This window comes from Tasmannia lanceolata, unplaced genomic scaffold (assembly GCF_043159265.1).
Source record: "Tasmannia lanceolata isolate RefF3 unplaced genomic scaffold, GAP_Taslan_0.1 ptg000011l, whole genome shotgun sequence".
NCBI classification, from domain to species: domain Eukaryota; kingdom Viridiplantae; phylum Streptophyta; class Magnoliopsida; order Canellales; family Winteraceae; genus Tasmannia; species Tasmannia lanceolata.
This window is the reverse complement of record NW_027518688.1, coordinates 6,002,146-6,021,548: the sequence shown is the minus strand read 5'-3', so window position 1 is coordinate 6,021,548 and position 19,403 is coordinate 6,002,146. Positions and strand designations below refer to the sequence as shown.

The following is a 19,403-nucleotide window of genomic DNA, read 5'->3' as shown; positions in this document are numbered from 1 at the left end:
GAAATCTGTAGAGATTGGGATCATAAAGTAATGCGATTATCGTGGAGCTTGCGAGGCAAGACATATTGTGGAGTATCCGAAGGGTATTATCAGTGGTTGTTGGAGGACACCGAAAATCGTAAGCCTAAGAAGGCTAGATTGGAGGAAAAAGATGATTGAGAATCTTCATCTATCTTATGTCTTAAGCATCTTGTAGTTCCGAATTTCAGCATTATGATCATGCGATCCTTCATTTTACCAGTTTATCTTTGTAATCGGATCAAGTTTTATCAATAAAGTGTGTTTATTGTTTTCTTACCTTTATTTGCTCAGAATGTCTTATTTCACTCATCATCCATTTAATCTAATATGTTCATTTCCATTCAGGATTCTGAAAGAGAGCAACCATCGCTCCATCAAAAGATAACCAGTCCAAACCTACCTGGTCTAGACCTTCCTCGGTCTCTAGACTTGTCCGTCATTTTGACTCACCCATATCATCCAGAGAATCTTTATCCCCTACCTTTGAGTTATCTAACTCATCAGAGTCTGACCAAATGGCTGATATAACTGATCCCATGATGGTCATTCAAGAAATGTTGAGAAACATGTCTCGAGATATCTCGGGATTGAAAGAAGAAATGGCCGTGCTGAAATCTCAGAATACTGACAAGACCTCTACTTCTAGAGCGCCTGTCATCCAGCCTACTCCTTCTGCATTTCCTGCTCCCAATAGACCTCATGTGCCTGCTGAGGAGATTGACCTCGACGAGGGCCAATATGCTGAAGAGTATTGTGCTCCGCAGACAAATAGGGAGAATGAGTTATTCAATATGTGTCAGAAGATGGCCAAGGACATTGAAAACATGAAGTTCCAGGGGCCGAAAAGATTCGACATTTCTGAGTACTTTGAGACTCCTACTGTTACTTTGCCGCCGAAGTTCAAAGCACCAGATTATGATAGATATGATGGCACTGGGTGCCCCAGAAACCATGTCAGATGGTTCATAACCCTCTCTCAGCAGCACGGGTTGAGCCGTGAACAAATGGCTCAGCTATTTCCCATGTCTCTCATAGGAATAGCTAAGAAGTGGTTTCTGAGGTTAAAGCCTGAAGAAACCAGATCTTTGGACGATATATCGAACCTGTTTGTTGAGCAGTTTTCAATGGAAGAAGGGATCGAGATAACGAAGAGAGATTTGAAACAGCTGAAGCAAGGTCCCCAAGAGACTTTCACGTTGTTTATCAGGCGCTGGAGGCGCAAGTCTGCACAGTTGAGTCAGAGGATGCCAGAAGAAGATCAGATCAAGTTAGTGATCAAAAGTCTGTCTCCGCAATACTTCCATTTCATCGCACCCCAGCATTATCCCAGTTTTGATCATTTGATAAAAACTGGCACCCAGACGGAAGACGCTATAGCTAAGGGTCTTAGAGCAAAGGCACTGTCTGATGTGCGGGAAGGCAAGAGGCCTATGGCCCCACCTAAAGAAGTTCATGCAATGAACTATTTCAAGCCAGCTTTCAGACCAGAGGTCAAAGCTGTTGCTGAGGTGGCAAGACCGGTAAGGAAAAATGTTTTCAGGCAATTCGATCCCCTCCCTTATCCTTTACCGATGATATTGAAAAAGCTGGTGAGGGACAAAAAGATAAAGCTTCCGGATCTGAAACCTGTGCCAAATCCATTACCACCATACTGGAGGCTAGATCAGCATTGTGAGTATCACAGGAATTCTGGCCATTTGACTGAAAATTGCCTCGCCTTGAAGCATGCAATTCAAAATCTGATTGATAAGGATGAGCTCTCAATTAAAGGGCCGAATATTACTCAGAATCCCCTCCCGAATCATCGTGCTACTCCTCCTCCTACAGCTAATGCCATTTTTTGTGATGAGCCCATCCTTGATCCCTCTGCCCTTATATGTGCTATCATGACAGATAACACCTATGTTTTAGAGTTTGATGAAGAAGAACTTCAAGATGTGAAAGGGAAGCGGCCCTATGTTTTGTCATTCAGTGACATAGAGATTGCGGAGTCCTCTTCATCTCAATCGTATCTTCCTCATAATGATGACATGGGGAAAGGAAAGAAGGCTGCATACGTTTTAGAGATGGATGACTTTGAACAAGAAGATATCAAAATTCCTTACATTTTAAGTATGGATGACGATGAGCTGTTGTTGCTGGATGATCAATGTGACGAGATGCGTCACATGACCAGAGGAGGGCGAGTCTTTAAACCTCCTGAGTTGAGCGTTGACAATCCGGCTGAGATTGCGAGGGCTGCTGATGGTCAGAGGCAGAATCGGTTTGTGGTGAATGAGGAAGATGATAACCTTCTAAAGCAGTTGAAGAAAACCCAAGCAAACATCTCTGTTTGGGGTCTTTTGATGTCATCCTCAAAACACCAGAAAGTGGTGTTGAAAGAGTTAAACTCTGCTCAGGTGTCTGTTGAGATAACTCCTGACGAGCTTGTCAGTGTAGTTTCCGTGGCGAGAACAGCAAAGACTCTTTCGTTCACAGATAGTGATTTGCCCCCAGAGGGGAAAGACCATACGAAGCCGCTCCGAATTACTGTCGTCTGTAACAAGAAGAAGGTACCTGAGGTCCTTATTGATAATGGGTCTGCACTGAATGTATGCCCTCTTAGTACAGCGACTACTCTTGGTTTCAGACCTGAGAGCTTTGTCCCTTCTGACCAGGGTATTCTGGCTTATGATGGGACCAGAAGGGATGTGATTGGGACTCTAGTCACAGAGGTACTAATAGGAGGAGAAGAATTTGATATCGAATTCCAAGTATTAGATATTAAAGCCTCTTTTTTGTTGCTCTTGGGGCGTCCTTGGTTACATAAGGTTGGAGCTGTTCCATCCACCTTGCATCAGAAATTGAAATTCATTTTGAACCATAAGGTGGTCACGGTTAAAGGAGACCCGGATTTGGAAGTGAGTCAGATTTCGCAAGAATTGACTGTGGGAAAGGAGGGAGATATTAGTATGACTGGTTTCTCCTTGGAAGTGGCGACTATAACCGTTAAGGAAGCGATGAATGAATAAATCTTTTTCTTAAGCAGTACCAATTCGAATGTAGTCAGGATGATACGTCTACAGGGTTATATCCCAAGGGCAGGACTTGGCAGATACCATCAGGGTATGACTGAGTGGCCAGTGTTCAAGACCTTTAATGGTTTATTTGGACTTGGGTATGAACCAACCAGGGCAGAGATCAAAGAAATGAAACGATATATGATGAAATGGGCAGAGTGTCGCCGCAGAGGTGTAGACTTGCCGATGGGACCATTTGATCTGACTATGAATGGGAGGTTCCGCAAAGAAGGATCTGATATCCCATTCTGTGGCTTTGCTGAAGCATGGAAAGATGAATCTACTGGGCAGTGGCTGCCGGGCTTTGAGATCTTCTTTGACTTAAAACTTGATGATGAGCTGATGAGTCTATAGGGCACAAGAGCTGAAACAGATACTGAAACAGACTGGGCAGATACAGTAGGGCCAGATGCACTGAACTCCCTTTTTCATGAGAGGTCACAGACTGTGGCCGTGATCAGCAAGAGCCCGCTTGTACTGAATCCTACTCACCTTATCACCCCGGCTGATGGACCTTTGACTAATTGGACCTCTCAAGTCCTACCTCAGGTTACTTTTCAGTCCTGTCATTCTCCCTCAAAAGAGTCAGTTGTTTATAAGTATGTGTCATTCTCTGAGTCTAATTCAGGGTCTTCCATTTCTAATGATTCTTTTAATGCAGGTACTGTAGAGGTCAAGTCTGTTTCTGAGGCCAGAGATAAGTCCATTTCTCTTAGTGAAGTCAAGTTGGAGGCTGTTTTTGCTGATGAGCCTGGCGTTTCTTCTTTGCATTTGTTTGAATCGGTTGATACTGATGTCAACCTATCATTTGAGTCTGTAAATACATTTCATGAGTCCATTGTAAAGCCTGATGTGGGCCATTCATCATTGGATGTATTCAATTCTACTTTCAATGAAATAAAGGAGTTTTCTTCTGTGTATATTCCTGTTTCTGTTTCATCTACTGAATCTGCTTTAAAATCTGATAATAATAATGATAATCAAGACTCCCCCTCTGATGAGGATGCTGACGAAACTTCCCCTGAAATCAAACATATGATTCAACAGGAGGAGAGTCGCCGTGCAAAACCACTCGAAGAGGAGATTGAAATCGTGAATATTGGTGATGAAACCTTAATTCGGGAAATAAGGATTGGCAAAACTTTATCTCTTGAGGAGCGCAAGGAATTAATCTCTTTACTTAAAGAGTTCAAGGAGGTTTTTGGTTGGTCTTATGATGACATGCCGGGATTAAGTGAGGAGATTGTTCAGCACAAATTACCCTTAATCCCTGGCATTAATCCAAAGAAGCAAAAACTCCGAAAACTCAAAACTGAATGGGAGTTGAAAGTTTATGAAGAAGTCAAGAAGCTCCTAGAGGTGAAATTCATCCAAGTGGTTGAATACCCTGAATGGCTCGCTAATGTAGTACCAGTGCCCAAGAAGGATGGGAAGGTTCGAATGTGTGTTGATTTTCGAGACCTGAACAAAGCAAGTCCAAAGGACGATTTTCCATTGCCAAACATTGATCTCCTGGTGGATAATACTGCTGGGCATGCTCTGTTATCCTTTATGGATGGGTTCTCGGGATATAACCAGATCAAGATGGCACCCGAAGACATGATGAAAACAGCGTTTATCACTCAGTGGGGTACTTACTGCTACAGAGTAATGCCGTTTGGTTTGAAGAATGCTGGTGCAACTTATCAGAGGGCTGCAACCACTCTTCTTCATGATATGATTCACAAAGAAGTCGAAGTCTATGTAGATGACATGATTGTTAAAGCGAAGACTAGACCGGAAAATACAGTTGCTTTGAGAAAATTCTTTGAGAGAATCAAGAAATATCAGCTTCGCCTGAATCCAAACAAGTGTGTATTTGGAGTTACATCAGGAAAACTCCTTGGATTTATGGTCAGTGAGAGAGGAATTGAGGTGGATCCTCAAAAGATCAAGGCAATCCAGGAAATGGAGCCGCCAAAAACAGAAAAGCAGATCAGAGGTTTCCTTGGAAAAGTTCAATATTTGAGGAGGTTCATATCTCATTTAACTATGACATGTGAACCAATTTTCAAACTTTTAAAGAAGAATTCCTCGAAGAAATGGAACGAGGAGTGTCAAGAAGCTTTTGAAAAAGTTAAACAATGTTTATCTTTACCTCCTGTTTTATCTCCCGTTATTCCAGGCGAACCATTATTGTTGTACTTGTCCGTCACAGAGACAGCAATGGGTTGTATGCTTGCTCAGCGAGATGTAGGGTCCAAAAGGGAGAAGCCAATCTATTACATCAGTAAGAAGATGCTAGAATATGAGTTAAAATATACTGTTTTGGAAAAGACTTGTTTAGCATTAGTTTGGGCAACCCAAAGGCTTAGGCACTATCTGTTATCGAACAAAGTATTTTTATTGTCACGGATGGATCCTTTAAAGTACTTGTTTGAAAAACCCGCCCTTACAGGAAGAACTGCAAGGTGGTTATTGTTATTGTCTGAGTTTGACATCACTTATGTCACTCAGAAGTCCATCAAAGGACGGGTTATAGCAGAGCAATTGGCTGATGCTCCTGTTGAGGAGAGTGCTTTTCTGAAGGCTGAGTTTCCTGATGAAGAGATCATGGATATTGAAGAAGAAACTCCGATTACCAGATGGTCGATGTATTTTGACGGAGCAGTCAATAACCGGGGTCAAGGAGTGGGTGTTGTTTTGATATCGCCAAAGAAAGAGTATATCCCTATATCCATCAAGCTACAGTTTGAGTGCACGAACAACATGGCAGAGTATGAAGCTTGTATTGCAGGGCTTGAGGCAGCTTTAGCTCTTCAAATTCAGGACATAGATGTGTTTGGAGACTCAATGCTCATTATTTGTCAGATCAATGGGAAATGGAAAACTCGAGAGGATAAATTGATTCCTTATAATACATATTTGGAATTTTTGGTTAAAAAATTTAAGAATATCATTTTTACTCATTTGTCGAGAACCAGGAACCACTTTGCTGATGCTTTGGCTACTTTGGCTTCGATGCTTGACATCTCTGCAACTATGGAGGTTCAACCCTTAGCTGTGAGATTACAGTGGGCCCCGGCGCATGTGAATGCAATTGAGATATCAGCCAGGTGTCCAGATGGGAAGCCGTGGTTTATTGACATCAAGAACCTTATTTCTGGTAAAGGGCATCCTCCTGAAGCTTCGAGCAAAGAGAGGAAGACTCTTCAAAGATTAGCTACCAACTTCATCATTTGTGGTGAGGAGCTATACCGGCGATCCTTTGATGGTATTCAACTCCTGTGTGTGGATGAGGACAAAGCTGCGGAGCTTATTGAGCAGACTCATGAAGGAGTCTGTGGCCCTCATATGAATGGGAAAATGTTATCCAGAAAGATTTTGAGACTTGGTTTTTATTGGCCCACAATGGAAGCAGACTGCTTTGCTTTTGTGAAGAAATGTCACAAGTGCCAGGTCTATGCAAATCTCATTCATATTCCTCCTTCAGAGTTGCATTCTTTGTCTTCGCCATGGCCATTCTCAGTATGGGGAATAGACATAATTGGGAAGATTTATCCGAAGTCCTCGAGCGGGCATGAGTACATTTTGGTAGCTATCGATTATTTTACGAAGTGGATCGAGGCTGCATCTTTTGCTTCCATAACTTCGAACACAGTTGCAAAGTTCATTCGTGCGAATATCATTTGCAGATACGGAGTACCTCACGAGTTGATTTCAGATAATGGGTCACATTTCAAAAAGGAGGTTTTACACCTGTGTGAAGAGTTCAAGATCAGACATCATAAGTCATCTCCTTACAGACCTCAAACAAACGGGGCTGTAGAGGCAGCGAATAAGAATATCAAATTCATTATCAGTAAGATGACTGAGACTTATAAAGACTGGTCGAACAAACTTCCATATGCTTTGTGGGCTTATCGGACATCGATCAGATCTTCGACAGGTATGACTCCGTATTCTTTGGTGTACGGAATGGAAGCGGTTTTGCCGGTTGAGCTGAGAATTCCCTCTTTGAGAGTGATGATAGAGGCTAGCTTACCAGAGTCTGAGTGGGCAAGAGCCAGACATGATGAGCTACAGATGATAGATGAGAAGAGGTTGAGAGCTTTATATCACATTCAGGGATATCAAAGGCGGATTGAAAGAGCTTTCAACAAGAAAGTTCGCGTCCGAGACTTGAAGCCTGGAGATCTTGTTTTGAAGTCCAATAGGGCACCAATATTTGACCCGAGAGGGAAATTCAGGCCAAACTGGTCTGGTCCTTACATTATTGATGAAGTCCTTCTTGGAAAAGCCGTAAGACTCCTCAATGAAAGCGGAGAAAAATTAAATGAACCTACAAACCTGGATCAGTTAAAAAAATATTACGCCTGATACACCAGGAGGTTATCTTTGATCGATTTGAACTTTGAGCCATCAACCTATATGCTTAAAACCATTTGCAAATCCTTTGGGCCAATAAAAAATATGTTTCCTTTCTTTGACAAACTCAAACCAGGGGCATCTTTTATGACTTGCGTCATAAAAGATATTGAACCTGAACTATGTTATGACCTGATCCCTTTTTAAGGGTACGTAGGTAGCCTGATTAATTCAGGTTCGGTCACATCTTTCACAACATTTTGAAAAAGAAAAGAAATCCTTGAAACCCCAAAAGGGCGAACTACGCGGACCTGATTCCCATTTTCTTCAGGGATACGTAGGCAGTCTGGAAGGTCCAGATTCAGTTTAAATACATTCAAACACACCAATGTTTACCTTGCTTGAACCTAAGCCTACATGAAAGTCCTTCTGGTGTATTTTGGCCCAGGTTTGTAGAGAAACAGAAAGAAAAAAAAATGATGGAGTCTTAGACCCGCTAGACCGAAAACCCGAAAGGGCAGTCTAGGCAAAAGTTAGGGTCCTTCACCCGCTAAGCTGAAAACCCGAAAGGGCGGCTTAGGCAATAATTAGGGTGCAGAGCCTGCTGGATGGAAAATCTGTGAGGGCAGACAATCCAGGCAAAAATTGAGGCATATGGTCCGCTAAATCGAAAACCTGAAAAGGCGATTTGGTCATAGCAGTGACTTCATGCAGAAAGGACAATTTCAAGAGTCAGCTAGACTTTCTTTTCTTTGGCATTACTTCAATGTCTGAATAAGCGCCAGCAAGGCTTTCTTTGATACTCTTTGAGTTAGGGAGGTTCAGACTAAGCAATCCAAAGAGATAATAACCATGACTGAAATATCGAAAAGAGGAATAAAACACCTTTAAACACGGTATTCAAAAGATTCTAAGAGTGGTTGACTTTTAACATTTTAAAACATTTATTAGTCTAAGAAGCAGATTCAGTCTCTCTAAGAGTGGTTGACTTTGTCAGTCTTGTTTTGTTCCTTGTCAAAGTTTTTCCTTTGTCGAGTCGAGTTTAAGTTTTGAGGTCTTGTTAGTCAAAGTTCTCCCAAAGTTGTGGTGATAAAAAAATCCCTCAGAGAAGAAGAGAATTAGCGACTCTCGTGGATAGTGTGAAACCGAGCAGAGTTCAAAAAGGACACTCTTTAAACTCCTTTGCAGTATCAGCAGATGGCAGAAATGAAGAGAATTTTGAGCAGAACAAGTTTCTTGTACCTTATGAAAAGCCTTGTAAATTCAAGTGTTCATGAGATGAATCTTTTGCAAATCCCAAATGTTTGATAATGAAAAACCTTTGGCCTATTTTTCTTGTGTTGCTCTATGATGAATCTTGTTATGAAAATAATCATACTAGGGGCATCTTTTATAACTTACGTCATAAAAGATGTCAAGCAAGCGATGATGCTTGAGATAGATATTTTCATCAGATAACGACTAGAGAGGTTTGAGCATGCTCTTTTGAGTTGAGCTCCTCATTTCAGTTTTTCTCCTTTGGAGTCAAATCTTTTGGAAATTTTTTATCCTAGCGGAATCTAGAATTCATTCTAGCAATTTTCAAAACTCTATTGAATGTTTTCATCTTTGAAAAAGGGTTGATACCCGAGAATTTATTCAAGTTACTTGAGCCTGATCTTTAACCAAGATCATGTATGTTTTAGTCACTCTTTGTGAGAGATGACTGGTTCATCAATGAAATCTATAAGAGTTAATCCTTTGCTTCATTTATTTTAGGATTTTTTTTAAAGGTAGAAAGTTACCAGAGTCTGTATCTCATGGCCTGGTCCTTTTCTTTCATCAATTTGAAAGTTTATAATGTCTTTTCCTTCAATCATCTATTGTTTTGAGTTTCTAATAAGATTAGAAATTGCATGCTCCGTGTTTCACGGTCTTGTTTTTCATTTAGCATTTTGAGAAGTTTCCAATGAAGTTGGAAATTACCGGAGTTTGTGCTGCGCGGTTTGGTCTTTTTCTTTAGATTTTAAAATGAGACTCTTTGAGTGTTTGGTTTTATAATTATTTTGGTGAAGTTTTTCTTACAATGATAAAAAAAAAACTCTTTGAGTGTTTGGTTTTGTGTCTGTATGGAGCTGGTTTATGCGGCACCATACAAATCAAGGTTGATCCGTAATGTGTCGCTACCTAACTGGTTAGGAGTCAGGCATATCTGCGAAGAGGTTCATATGGATCTGGCTTTTGCAAAATCATATGAATCTGGATTTACATGGAGCTGGTTTATGCGGCATCATATAAATCTTAGGTGATTCACTACCTTGAAAGAGAGGAGTCAGAGTTACCTTGATAACTAAACAGATGGATTTTCAGCAATGGTCTGTATAGTTATCGCCCTGGTATTAAACTCTTTGAGTGTTTGGTTTTATGTTTGTTTTAGTATATCTGTGAAGGTTTCACATGGAGCTGGTTTATGCAGCACCGCATTTATTGTTAAAAAAAATAAAATTGCTTGGAGCTGGTATATGCAGTATCATATATATAAAAAAAAAAACTCTTTGAGTGCTTGGTTTTATGTTTGTTTTAGTATGTCTAAGAGGTTCATATGGATCTGGTTTATGCAGAGCCATATGAATTTGGATTTCTATGGAGCAACTCGTTTATGTGGCACCATGTAAAACAAATTTTCTCTGAATGTTTGTGATTTCAAAAAAATAAAATAAAAATAAAAATGAAGGAGTGTTTGTGTTTTCTGTTTGTTGAGTTGAGTCATAAGCATTAGAAAAATGTTGTCTTTTTGAGATATCATGGTTACCTTTCTTTTTAAGGGTTAGTAAGAGATCACTTCCCTAGTTACACATAGGTTGTAGGAACCACCTGCATTAGCTTAGGGCTAACCTGCATTTAGTTAGGGCATATAGGGTGTCCTAAAATCTACAATTCACTGGAATTTAAATAATCGTTCAAGAAGCTTTAATAACTAGTCCGGTCTTTTAGATCGAGTCTAAGATAGAGGTCTAGGTGTCTTAGGCATCCTAGTTTAGAATAGGCGCGAAGAACTACGTTGCCTTGATTCTCGTGGAGGCGGGGATACGTAGGCTTCTTTGGATGAACATCAGACCATCCGAGGACTCGGGCTAAATCGTTTAGAGTCTTAGGATTTGTTGTGTTGTGTTATATTGTATATTTTGTTGTGTTTTCTTACTTTCTTGTGCAGACCTATACCTTTAGCTGTAGCATGCATGTGTTCGTCCACCAGAACTTAGACACCTGTTAGGCATGTCACTCATAACCTAGTTGTCATTAGGTGACACATCTTTTATCTTACTTTATGTGTGTTTATTATTTCATCCCCGAGTCATGCATGATTAGGTAGACGTTCACTCGGGGATATTGGTTCCCATTTAACATGATTTTTACCCAAACTTCTTCGAAGTTAATGAAAAATGGCATAAGAGACCAAGTGTTCGCACTCGGGCGAATTGGGGGCGCTCTTCGGACCTTCTCCATTCGTCATCAGGCACGGACCTTTTGTATCTCTGGTTATCCATTGCAAACAGAGCATTTGTTTTGGTTCCATGGCGTGTCCATGGATGGCGACTCTGAGTTATTTTCAGATATATCTCGGTTTCGAGCCCTGGCTCCGGATCAGGATGTATCTCTTTCTTTTTATATTGCCACTCATGCTATGCTATGAAGGTGGCATCCATTTCGAGAGTTCCCTGGTAGAGCTCTCCTTCACGATGTGGAGATCTTAGAGGATTGCAGGAGGGATCTCGCGTCCCTCGGCACCGTCCTCGGATCGGGGTCCACAGTACCTTATTGATTTCACTCTCTTATCCATGTGTTTATTAGACCATCTGTCTTAAACTCATATCCTCTGTCTAATAATCATCCATTCATATTCAAAGTGTGATTGGTTTATGAATGGAGGAATCTAAATGGTTAATGGTGTTTGCCCAAATCAATTGTCCTATGTGCCCTACACTCTACATTTAGTATTTTTTTTGTACATAGTCAGGGGGAGGTCTTGCATTCTAAGGGTAAGCGACTTGCAAACTCAAAAGTTAGTTTATATAGTCCTGAGCATGTCCATGCTCATGAAGAGATTTGTCTGCATATCGTCAAGAAAACCCTTATAAGAATGTAGCCTAAGAGTTCAAATCAATCACCTTTTCAACCATTTCGTATTGTCATGCCCTTTCACATAGGTTTCACCTAAGGCCAATGACAAATAAATAGGGGGAGAGCTAAAGGGTTTCATATTCATGTTTCTATAGATCATTATGATATGCTCACAAGATCTATTGCCCCCTTAGTTGTGCTTAATTTGGAAATCTTTAGATAAAAAAAAAGCTGCTTATCATGCATTCTACTTTGATTTTCTTTTATAAGCATCACTTGAGCTTTAATGTCATATCATATACACTTTGAATAACTCTTATGAGTTGTTCTTCATCTTGACACCCCACTTTCACTTTCACTTGCATATCCCTATCTTTTTACTGTTACCAAAAGAGGGAGAATTTTGGGAATTGATTAGGTAGTCCATATCTTTGTAGACACCCTCATTTTGCTACACTTTAACCAACAATAACCTAATATATTGATCCGTGAAATTTTACTGGTAAAATATGCATCCTCAAATTTTCTGAAATCCAAAATGATAAAGAGATGTACCTGGTAAGATGATTAGATCCGAAAAATTGAAAAAATACCCTGATTGGTGACTTTAGAGTATTAAATCCATAAAAGAGTCCATCTATCATGGATTTATATGTTTTAGGTCATTATGTCTCGATCTGACTTTACGGATCTTCAATCGGGACAAAATAAGCTAGGATCACTTCACAGCCCGGGACCTGATTCCATTCCGAGACCCGATTTCCGTAAATTGTTAGATCAAGGGCAGATCTTGACCTGGGTGTATTTCCTTACCAAGAATTTGTGATCATTTAGTCAAAATAAGATCGATCAAGGTTAATCTCAAATTCAGATTAAACATTGTGTCACTTAATTGAGCAAAAACCCAGTGAAAAATCACGGATCAAGGCATGATGAATGAGAACCGTCGAAATTATTCCATTAAATCATCGATAACAAAACATTTTAAAGTCTTAATTGGTGTTGATGTCATGGTTTAATAGTTTTAGCCGTTGATCCAAAATTGATCGAATCGGTTGGTTCATTTGGATCGCCGATTTGCTCAATCTTTGGAAAAACGATCTGCCGAGGAAGATCGACGGCTCTCATTCATAAAAAATTTGAAATCAATATTTCTATGGAAATATTGGGCTTCAACCAAAGAGGAAAAATCAAGGATTCCAAAGGCGAAAAAATCATTGAAAACAGACACCAAAATCTCCCGAAAATTCTCATTTTCTACATTTTCTATTCCGATTTTCTCTCTCCTTTATACACGTTTTCCCATGCATGGGAAAACGTGCCCTTGCTGACATCATCCATATTTTTTTAGAAATTGGGAGGATTTTGGAGATTTTGTGAAAATATGTTGCAAATTGGAAGAGACATGTGTTGAAAGCTCATTAGTTCAAAGCATTGCCCAAAATTGAAAATGACACTTGTCCTCATCCTATTGGGGGAAACTATTACTAGAAGTTCATCATATCTCTCCATATGGGACGTTTCTTTTTGCTCTCTAATTGTTTCTAAGTTGAAAGATTTTGTGGGGACAAGTGGCATCATCATAAACCTTGAAGTTGTTTCCCAATTTTTATAAGTAATCCTAGCCTCACAAATCCTTTCTAATTTTTCAATGCTCACGCCCAATTTGGATGTATGTGTGGTTATCAAAGGAAGTTGCCCAAAATAAAAAAGGAACATTCTACTCTTTTTATCATCCCACCGTTGCCTTTATTTCCAAAAATTGATCCTTTCAATCACAACCCTTGATTTTCCTCTCCTCCTAACTTAGTAACCTTGCTCACCCATTCTCCTATAAATACCCCTTCATTGCTCCATCCAAAAAAGAAAAAAAGGAAGAGGATTTCCAGCCTTCCCTTTCTTTCAAATTTGTTCCCCCGTCCTCTATTCTAGTTCTAGCAAAGCCGCTCAATTTTCAACCCACCTTCTCTCAAATTCGTTCACGCCTCTTCTCCTTTGGTTGCGGCATTTCGTATAAAAAGCAAGGAATCACGAGGAATCATCATCATCATTTGGGGCAAGGATCGACACCAAACAACGAAGAGGTAGGCCAAAATTCACTTGTTATTCTAAATTGGATTCAAATTTGATTTCTTCTATTTCTCTTTTATTTTTCTCTCAATTAGCTTCTCTTGATTCAATGCCTCAAAACCTCCATATCAACCAAACTCTACCCAAACCAACTCAATCCATTCCATGACTCGACCCAACTTACAACCTGATCCTACCACCTAAACCTTTAGCCCAAACCACCCTTTTAACCCAACCCAATATCTCTAACCCGATTCACCTAACCCCAGCCTGACTCAACCTGAGTCAAATCAAATCAACCCGCGACCCAACCCCAAGGCGAACCCCGCAACCCGTCCCGTAACCCACACCCCAACCTGCGCCCCTAAGCCGTACCCCTAAAGCCGCACCCCAACCAGGCTCAACCCGAGCTGCACCCCGACTGGGTCTAACACTTTTAACCTCACTACCCGAACCCTTGCACTGTGTGCCCTCTATGTGATTCTTATATGTAAGGTGAATATCCATGAACTCAAATCAAATCCATGGTCCCTTGTGTACAAGATCATTATGTGCATCCTTGCGCATATGTGCACTGTTACCATCCTAACCGAGCCTAGTCATATCCCAACTCAATAAGTTGAATCGAACTTAAGAAATCCCATTGCTTACACATCCATGCTTGTATATGCTGTACACATCAATGAGTACCCATGAATTATATATTCTATGTACATCAATGCATGCCATGCTTTAGATTATTGATTATGTGTACAGTGCATACACATGGATGATAAGATTCATCTCAAACACCATGTGATGTACGCATGAGATTTCTCACATGAACCATTCCTATTCAACTTTAGCCATACCACATAGGCCTTGGACCCAACTCCGGTTGCACCCCTAGGCTTGACCCAACCCAACTCGGGTTGCACCCCTAGGCTTGACCCAATCGAATTCGGGTCACACCCGTAGGCTTGACCCAACCCAAATCGGGTTGCACCCCTGAGCTTGACCCAACCAACTCGGGTTGCACCCGTAGACCTCGGCCCAACCCAACTCAGGTTGCGCCCCTGTTACCTTCCTCTCACCCCGAGTCAACCCTTGAGTCCACCCCTGACTCACCCTTATACCCTCTTGGTCCTAGCGAGCCGCAAAACTCGAACCCACTTGATCCAACCTCAGCAAACCCAATCCAACGAATCTAACCCATTGCCCCAGCCCAATTTAACTTGGGTCCAACCCAAGCTAACCCGAGTCAACCCGGTTCAACCCAACCCAACTCGGACCCGCAACCGGACCCCAACCTGGTTCAGCCCAATCCAACTCAGACCTGCAACCCGGACCTAATCCGGTTCGACCCGAGTCAGCCTAACCCGAGCCAACTTGAGTCAATCCGAGCAAACCCGAGTCAACTCGGACCCAACCCGCGCTAACCCGAGCCAAATCAACCCGAGCTTAATCTCATAGCCATTTCCCTGGATCATCCGAGTACCTTGCTCACCTTACTTTATTCCAGCAACACGATGTTCCATCCCATTAAGCCCATATTATTACATGACTAAACCCCATCCCATTTCCAAATACCTCATCCGACCCCAATAGCTATATCCCATCCCCATAGAATCGACTGTCCATATACCACCTATATCAACCATGCCATACATCCATATCCATGTCCAGGTCATTTCCCCAAATCTGATTTGGCCTAATCCCGTACCCCCATCAGTAGGCTTCCTACCCAAAACAACCCTATTTATTTTACCACATCATACACCCCAACACAACTATCCTGAAGCCAACCTAATTCGACTCAACCCCGCCGGACCTACCTGGTCTGACACAAACTATCGAATTAGTTTAACCCAAGTTAACCGGACCCACTCAGTCCAATCCAACCGGACCCACCCGATTCAGCCTTGACCCAGACTCAACCCGATCCAACCCAAGCCAACCCGGACTCAACCCGAGTCACCTCGAGTTAGCCAAGCCAACCCAAGTCAGTCCGGGCTCAACCCAAGTTAACCCAAGTCAGCCCGGTTCGAACCCAAGTCAATCCGAGTAAACCCGAGTCGGCCTGAGTCAGCCCGGTTTGATGCCCGAGTCAGCCCAATCCCCATTCACTTTACCAAATTTCCTAAGCTCATCCATTGAACCCTCAAATCCATTTCCTCGAATATGGGAGACTCTTTGTCCAATTCTTTGAAGCCCAATTCCAAGTTCCAATCCCAAATCTAAGCTTCTGATCCAAAGTACAAGTTCAAGTACTAATCCCACCATCTATTCCATTCTCAAGATCCAACCTCCTCCTATGGAACTACGTGTGGCTTGATCCCCATCACGGGGTACGTAGGCAACTTGGCACTCCCAAGTTCAGTCGCACCTTTCTCCATCCTTCTCGTTCCCCTACACCCTTCGTCATCCCTTCCATTCCCATATTCACCATTTCCTTTTTCTTAAACCCTTTTTGCATGTTAGATGTTTTCTTTTGCTTAGTTGCATGATTAGTTGCATGTTTAGATCTCTTTAATTGTTCTTATCGTAAGCTTAGAATCACATGCTAGTTGTTTTACTTTTTAGTATGCTAGTTGCTTTCTTTGCATGATTAGTTGTGTTTGTTAAATTTGGAACTCAAAAGAATTCAAAAATCTTAAAGAATCTAAGAACTCGTAATCACTTGAATTAGAACATCCCAATCTCCTAAATATAAAGTTCTAAGGTTCTAAACTTAGAAATCATACTCTAGGTTCCCCAAAAATAGAATTCTTGGAATCCAAACTTCTCAAATATACTAAAAATGCAACTTAGGTCCATTGCATTAGATTTAGGTTCATATAGCGTATTTCACTTCACCTCAAATCAATTAATCAAATTCAACTCAAATCAAATCTCATCAATCTCAAAACAATCACATAGGCACATAGGCATGTAGTTGCATGTAGGATGCACTCCTGGCCCGCATGAGTCTAAACTGTGAACGGCTAAAAAAATTAGAATGCATCTAGGTTAATAAAGTTCACATTCACCCCCTTTGTTAAACCTAAATAATTAAAGCTTTCAAAAGTTAGGCAAGGTCGGTGCTGTACACTTCGTGCGGTACACCTTCCGACTTCGTAACCAGGTAACTTACCCAGAACTCAAAGCATAGACCAAATTAACAGAGTTAATCATGGGTCCTAAATCCCTAATCTAGGTGGCGACTCTGTCCTGACTTCTCTCGTAAATTAGGATTTTTATCCCAAGTTTACGAGAAAAGCAACCATATTCAAATCCAATGGACAAAGGCGCCATCATCATAAAAAAACACACCCTCGTGGGACCGACCTCCGGGATGGGATCCACAATCTTATATGCACTTCATGCTTTATATTCATATATTACGCTTGTGCATATAGTGAGGGGGAACATTGCTTAATTGTTTATTGTATTTAATGCTTATTCATATACTTGTTTAATATCTCCTGCCTCCCTATTCAATTTGTTTGCCATCATAAAAAAGGGGGAGCATATAAGCCCAAGGGTTTCCATGGGTTAATCATTCACCTTACCTTCTTGTTTCGATGCTAGCAAACCCAATTGATTAGAATTTATGGTATGATGTGTTGCTTTGAGGTGTTGTGTTGTATACAGGATTTTCATGTCATAATCGCCATTACACAACTCTTCACAACACATGACTTGTGGATCAAGGAGCAAAAGAACCAAGACCTTGCACCTACAGTGAAGGCATCCTCATTTGAAGATGTCCAAGTAAAGAAGCTCATCATGAAGATCCCATAAGTTCCTAAGCAAGTGCCAAGAAGGAGCTTGGAGTTGAACTAGTCATTGATGACACCTCATGTACCTTAACATGCATTGAAGATTGAAGGACAAGTCACAGTAGCCAAACAAGGTCAAGAAGTTCACTCACAAGCCGAAGAAGTTCAAGAAAGTGCAAAAGGAGCCAAGACATTCCAAGAAGACTCAAGGTTCTTATTTTTAGAATGCTTAGCTTCTCTTGAAAGCTTGATGCACAATGAAGTCCCCTTGAGTGCTCTCCACAATAGGTTGCAAATGAAAGCCCTAAATCCAAACTCAAATGATTTGCAAGTGCAAGGCAAGTTTGGTGGAGAAGAAAAATAAAATCACAAGCTAAAAGGAGTTTGCAAGTTCTTTGAATGCTTAAGGATGTTTTTCAAAATATTCAAGAGAGGAAGATAATCCTCTTGAATGTGTATTTATAGCACCTTGAGAAGATATGACCGTTTGGGGGTGTTAGTATCAAAAGACACCAAAAATTAAATTTTAATTTTAAACCCAATGGCTCTTTTTTGTGCTGTCGCGACGTTCTCGGAGTTTCGAGAACCATTCTCAAAGCTCCGAGAAATTCTCGGAGTTCCGAGAGAATGGCCAGAAGTGGAAAAATACTACTTGACCATTTCTCGGAGTTTCGAGAAAATTTCTCAGAGTTCCGAGAGAATGGCCAGAAGTTGGAAAATACTACTGGTCCATTTCTCAGAGTTCCGAGAAGCCTAAAATCAACAGACTTTTCTGTATTGTCACATTGGATGGGAATATTTTCCAATTTAATTTCATAGTCCATCAATGTGCTTTTCATCCATAGGACTTGTGCACAGCAAGCTCCAGCTGCCACATATTCTGCTTCTGTTGTGGATAGAGCTACTGAATTTTGTTTCTTGCTAAACTATGAAACAAGTGATTTGCCAAAGAATTGACAAGTCCCACTAGTGCTTTTCCTATCCACTTTACATCTAGCAAAGTCTGCATCTGAGTATCCAATGAGAGTGAAGGCAGTAGATCTTTTCATACCATAGTCCCAGACTTTAGGTTCCTCTTAAGTACTTAAAGATCTTCTTGACTGCAGATATGTGAGACTCCTTTGGATCCGATTGAAATCGAGCACAGAGACAGACAGTAAACATAATACCTGGTCTGCTGGCTGTCAAATAGAGTAGGCTACCTATCATACCCCTATACATCTTTTGGTCCACAAATTTGCCAAATTCATCCTTTTCTAACTTAGCAGTTGTACTCATGGGAATTCTTGATGTCTTGTTGCTATCCATGCCATACTTCTTTAATAACTCCTTTGTATATTTTTCTTGATTTATGAATATCCCATTTTGGTATTGTTTGATTTGGAGTCCTAAAAAGTAGGTTAACTCACCCATCATGCTCATTTCAAATTCATTTTTCATTAGAGTTGCAAATTCATCACACATTTTTTGATTAGTCGAGCCACAGATGGTGTCATCCACATAAATCTGGACAAGGAGGATATCTTAGTTTTCTCTTTTGATAATAAATAATGTTTTATCCAGCTGTCCCATCTCAAAACCTTTTTCTACTAGGAAGGTGCAAAGCCTCTCATACCAAGCTCTGGGAGCTTGTTTCAAACCATATAAAGCCTTATCAAGCTTGAAGACATGATTTGGATGTTTGTAGTCTTCAAAAGCTGAAGGTTGCTCAACATACACTTCCTCTTGGATATAGCCATTTAGGAAGGCACTTTTGACATCCATTTGATATAATTTAAATCCTTTATGAGATGCGTATGCTAAGAGTATCCTAATAGCTTCCATACGGGCAACAGGAGCAAATGTCTCATCATAGTCTATTCCTTTCTCCTGATTGTACCCTTGGGCTACAAGCCTACCTTTATTTCTAGTGATAATTCTATTTTCATCCATTTTGTTTCTATACACCCATCTTGTGCCAATGACTGGATGATCACTAGGCCTAGGCACTAGCCTCCACACCTTGCTCCTTTCGAATTGACTCAACTCTTCTTGCATAGCCATCAACCAATATTCATCCTTTTCG

The 19,403-nt window shown here is 40.8% G+C and overlaps 1 protein-coding gene across 1 annotated transcript; it reads left to right on the top strand.

Annotated features, from left to right (window-relative positions):
* Positions 1-536: 536 nt before the first annotated feature.
* LOC143885827 (uncharacterized) lies at positions 537-3,032 on the top strand. Its single transcript, XM_077389883.1, has 2 exons — positions 537-1,243; positions 1,352-3,032. The coding sequence occupies exons 1-2, from the start codon at positions 537-539 to the stop codon at positions 3,030-3,032; spliced, it is 2,388 nt and encodes a 795-aa protein (XP_077245998.1).
* The last annotated feature ends 16,371 nt before the right edge of the window (positions 3,033-19,403 follow it).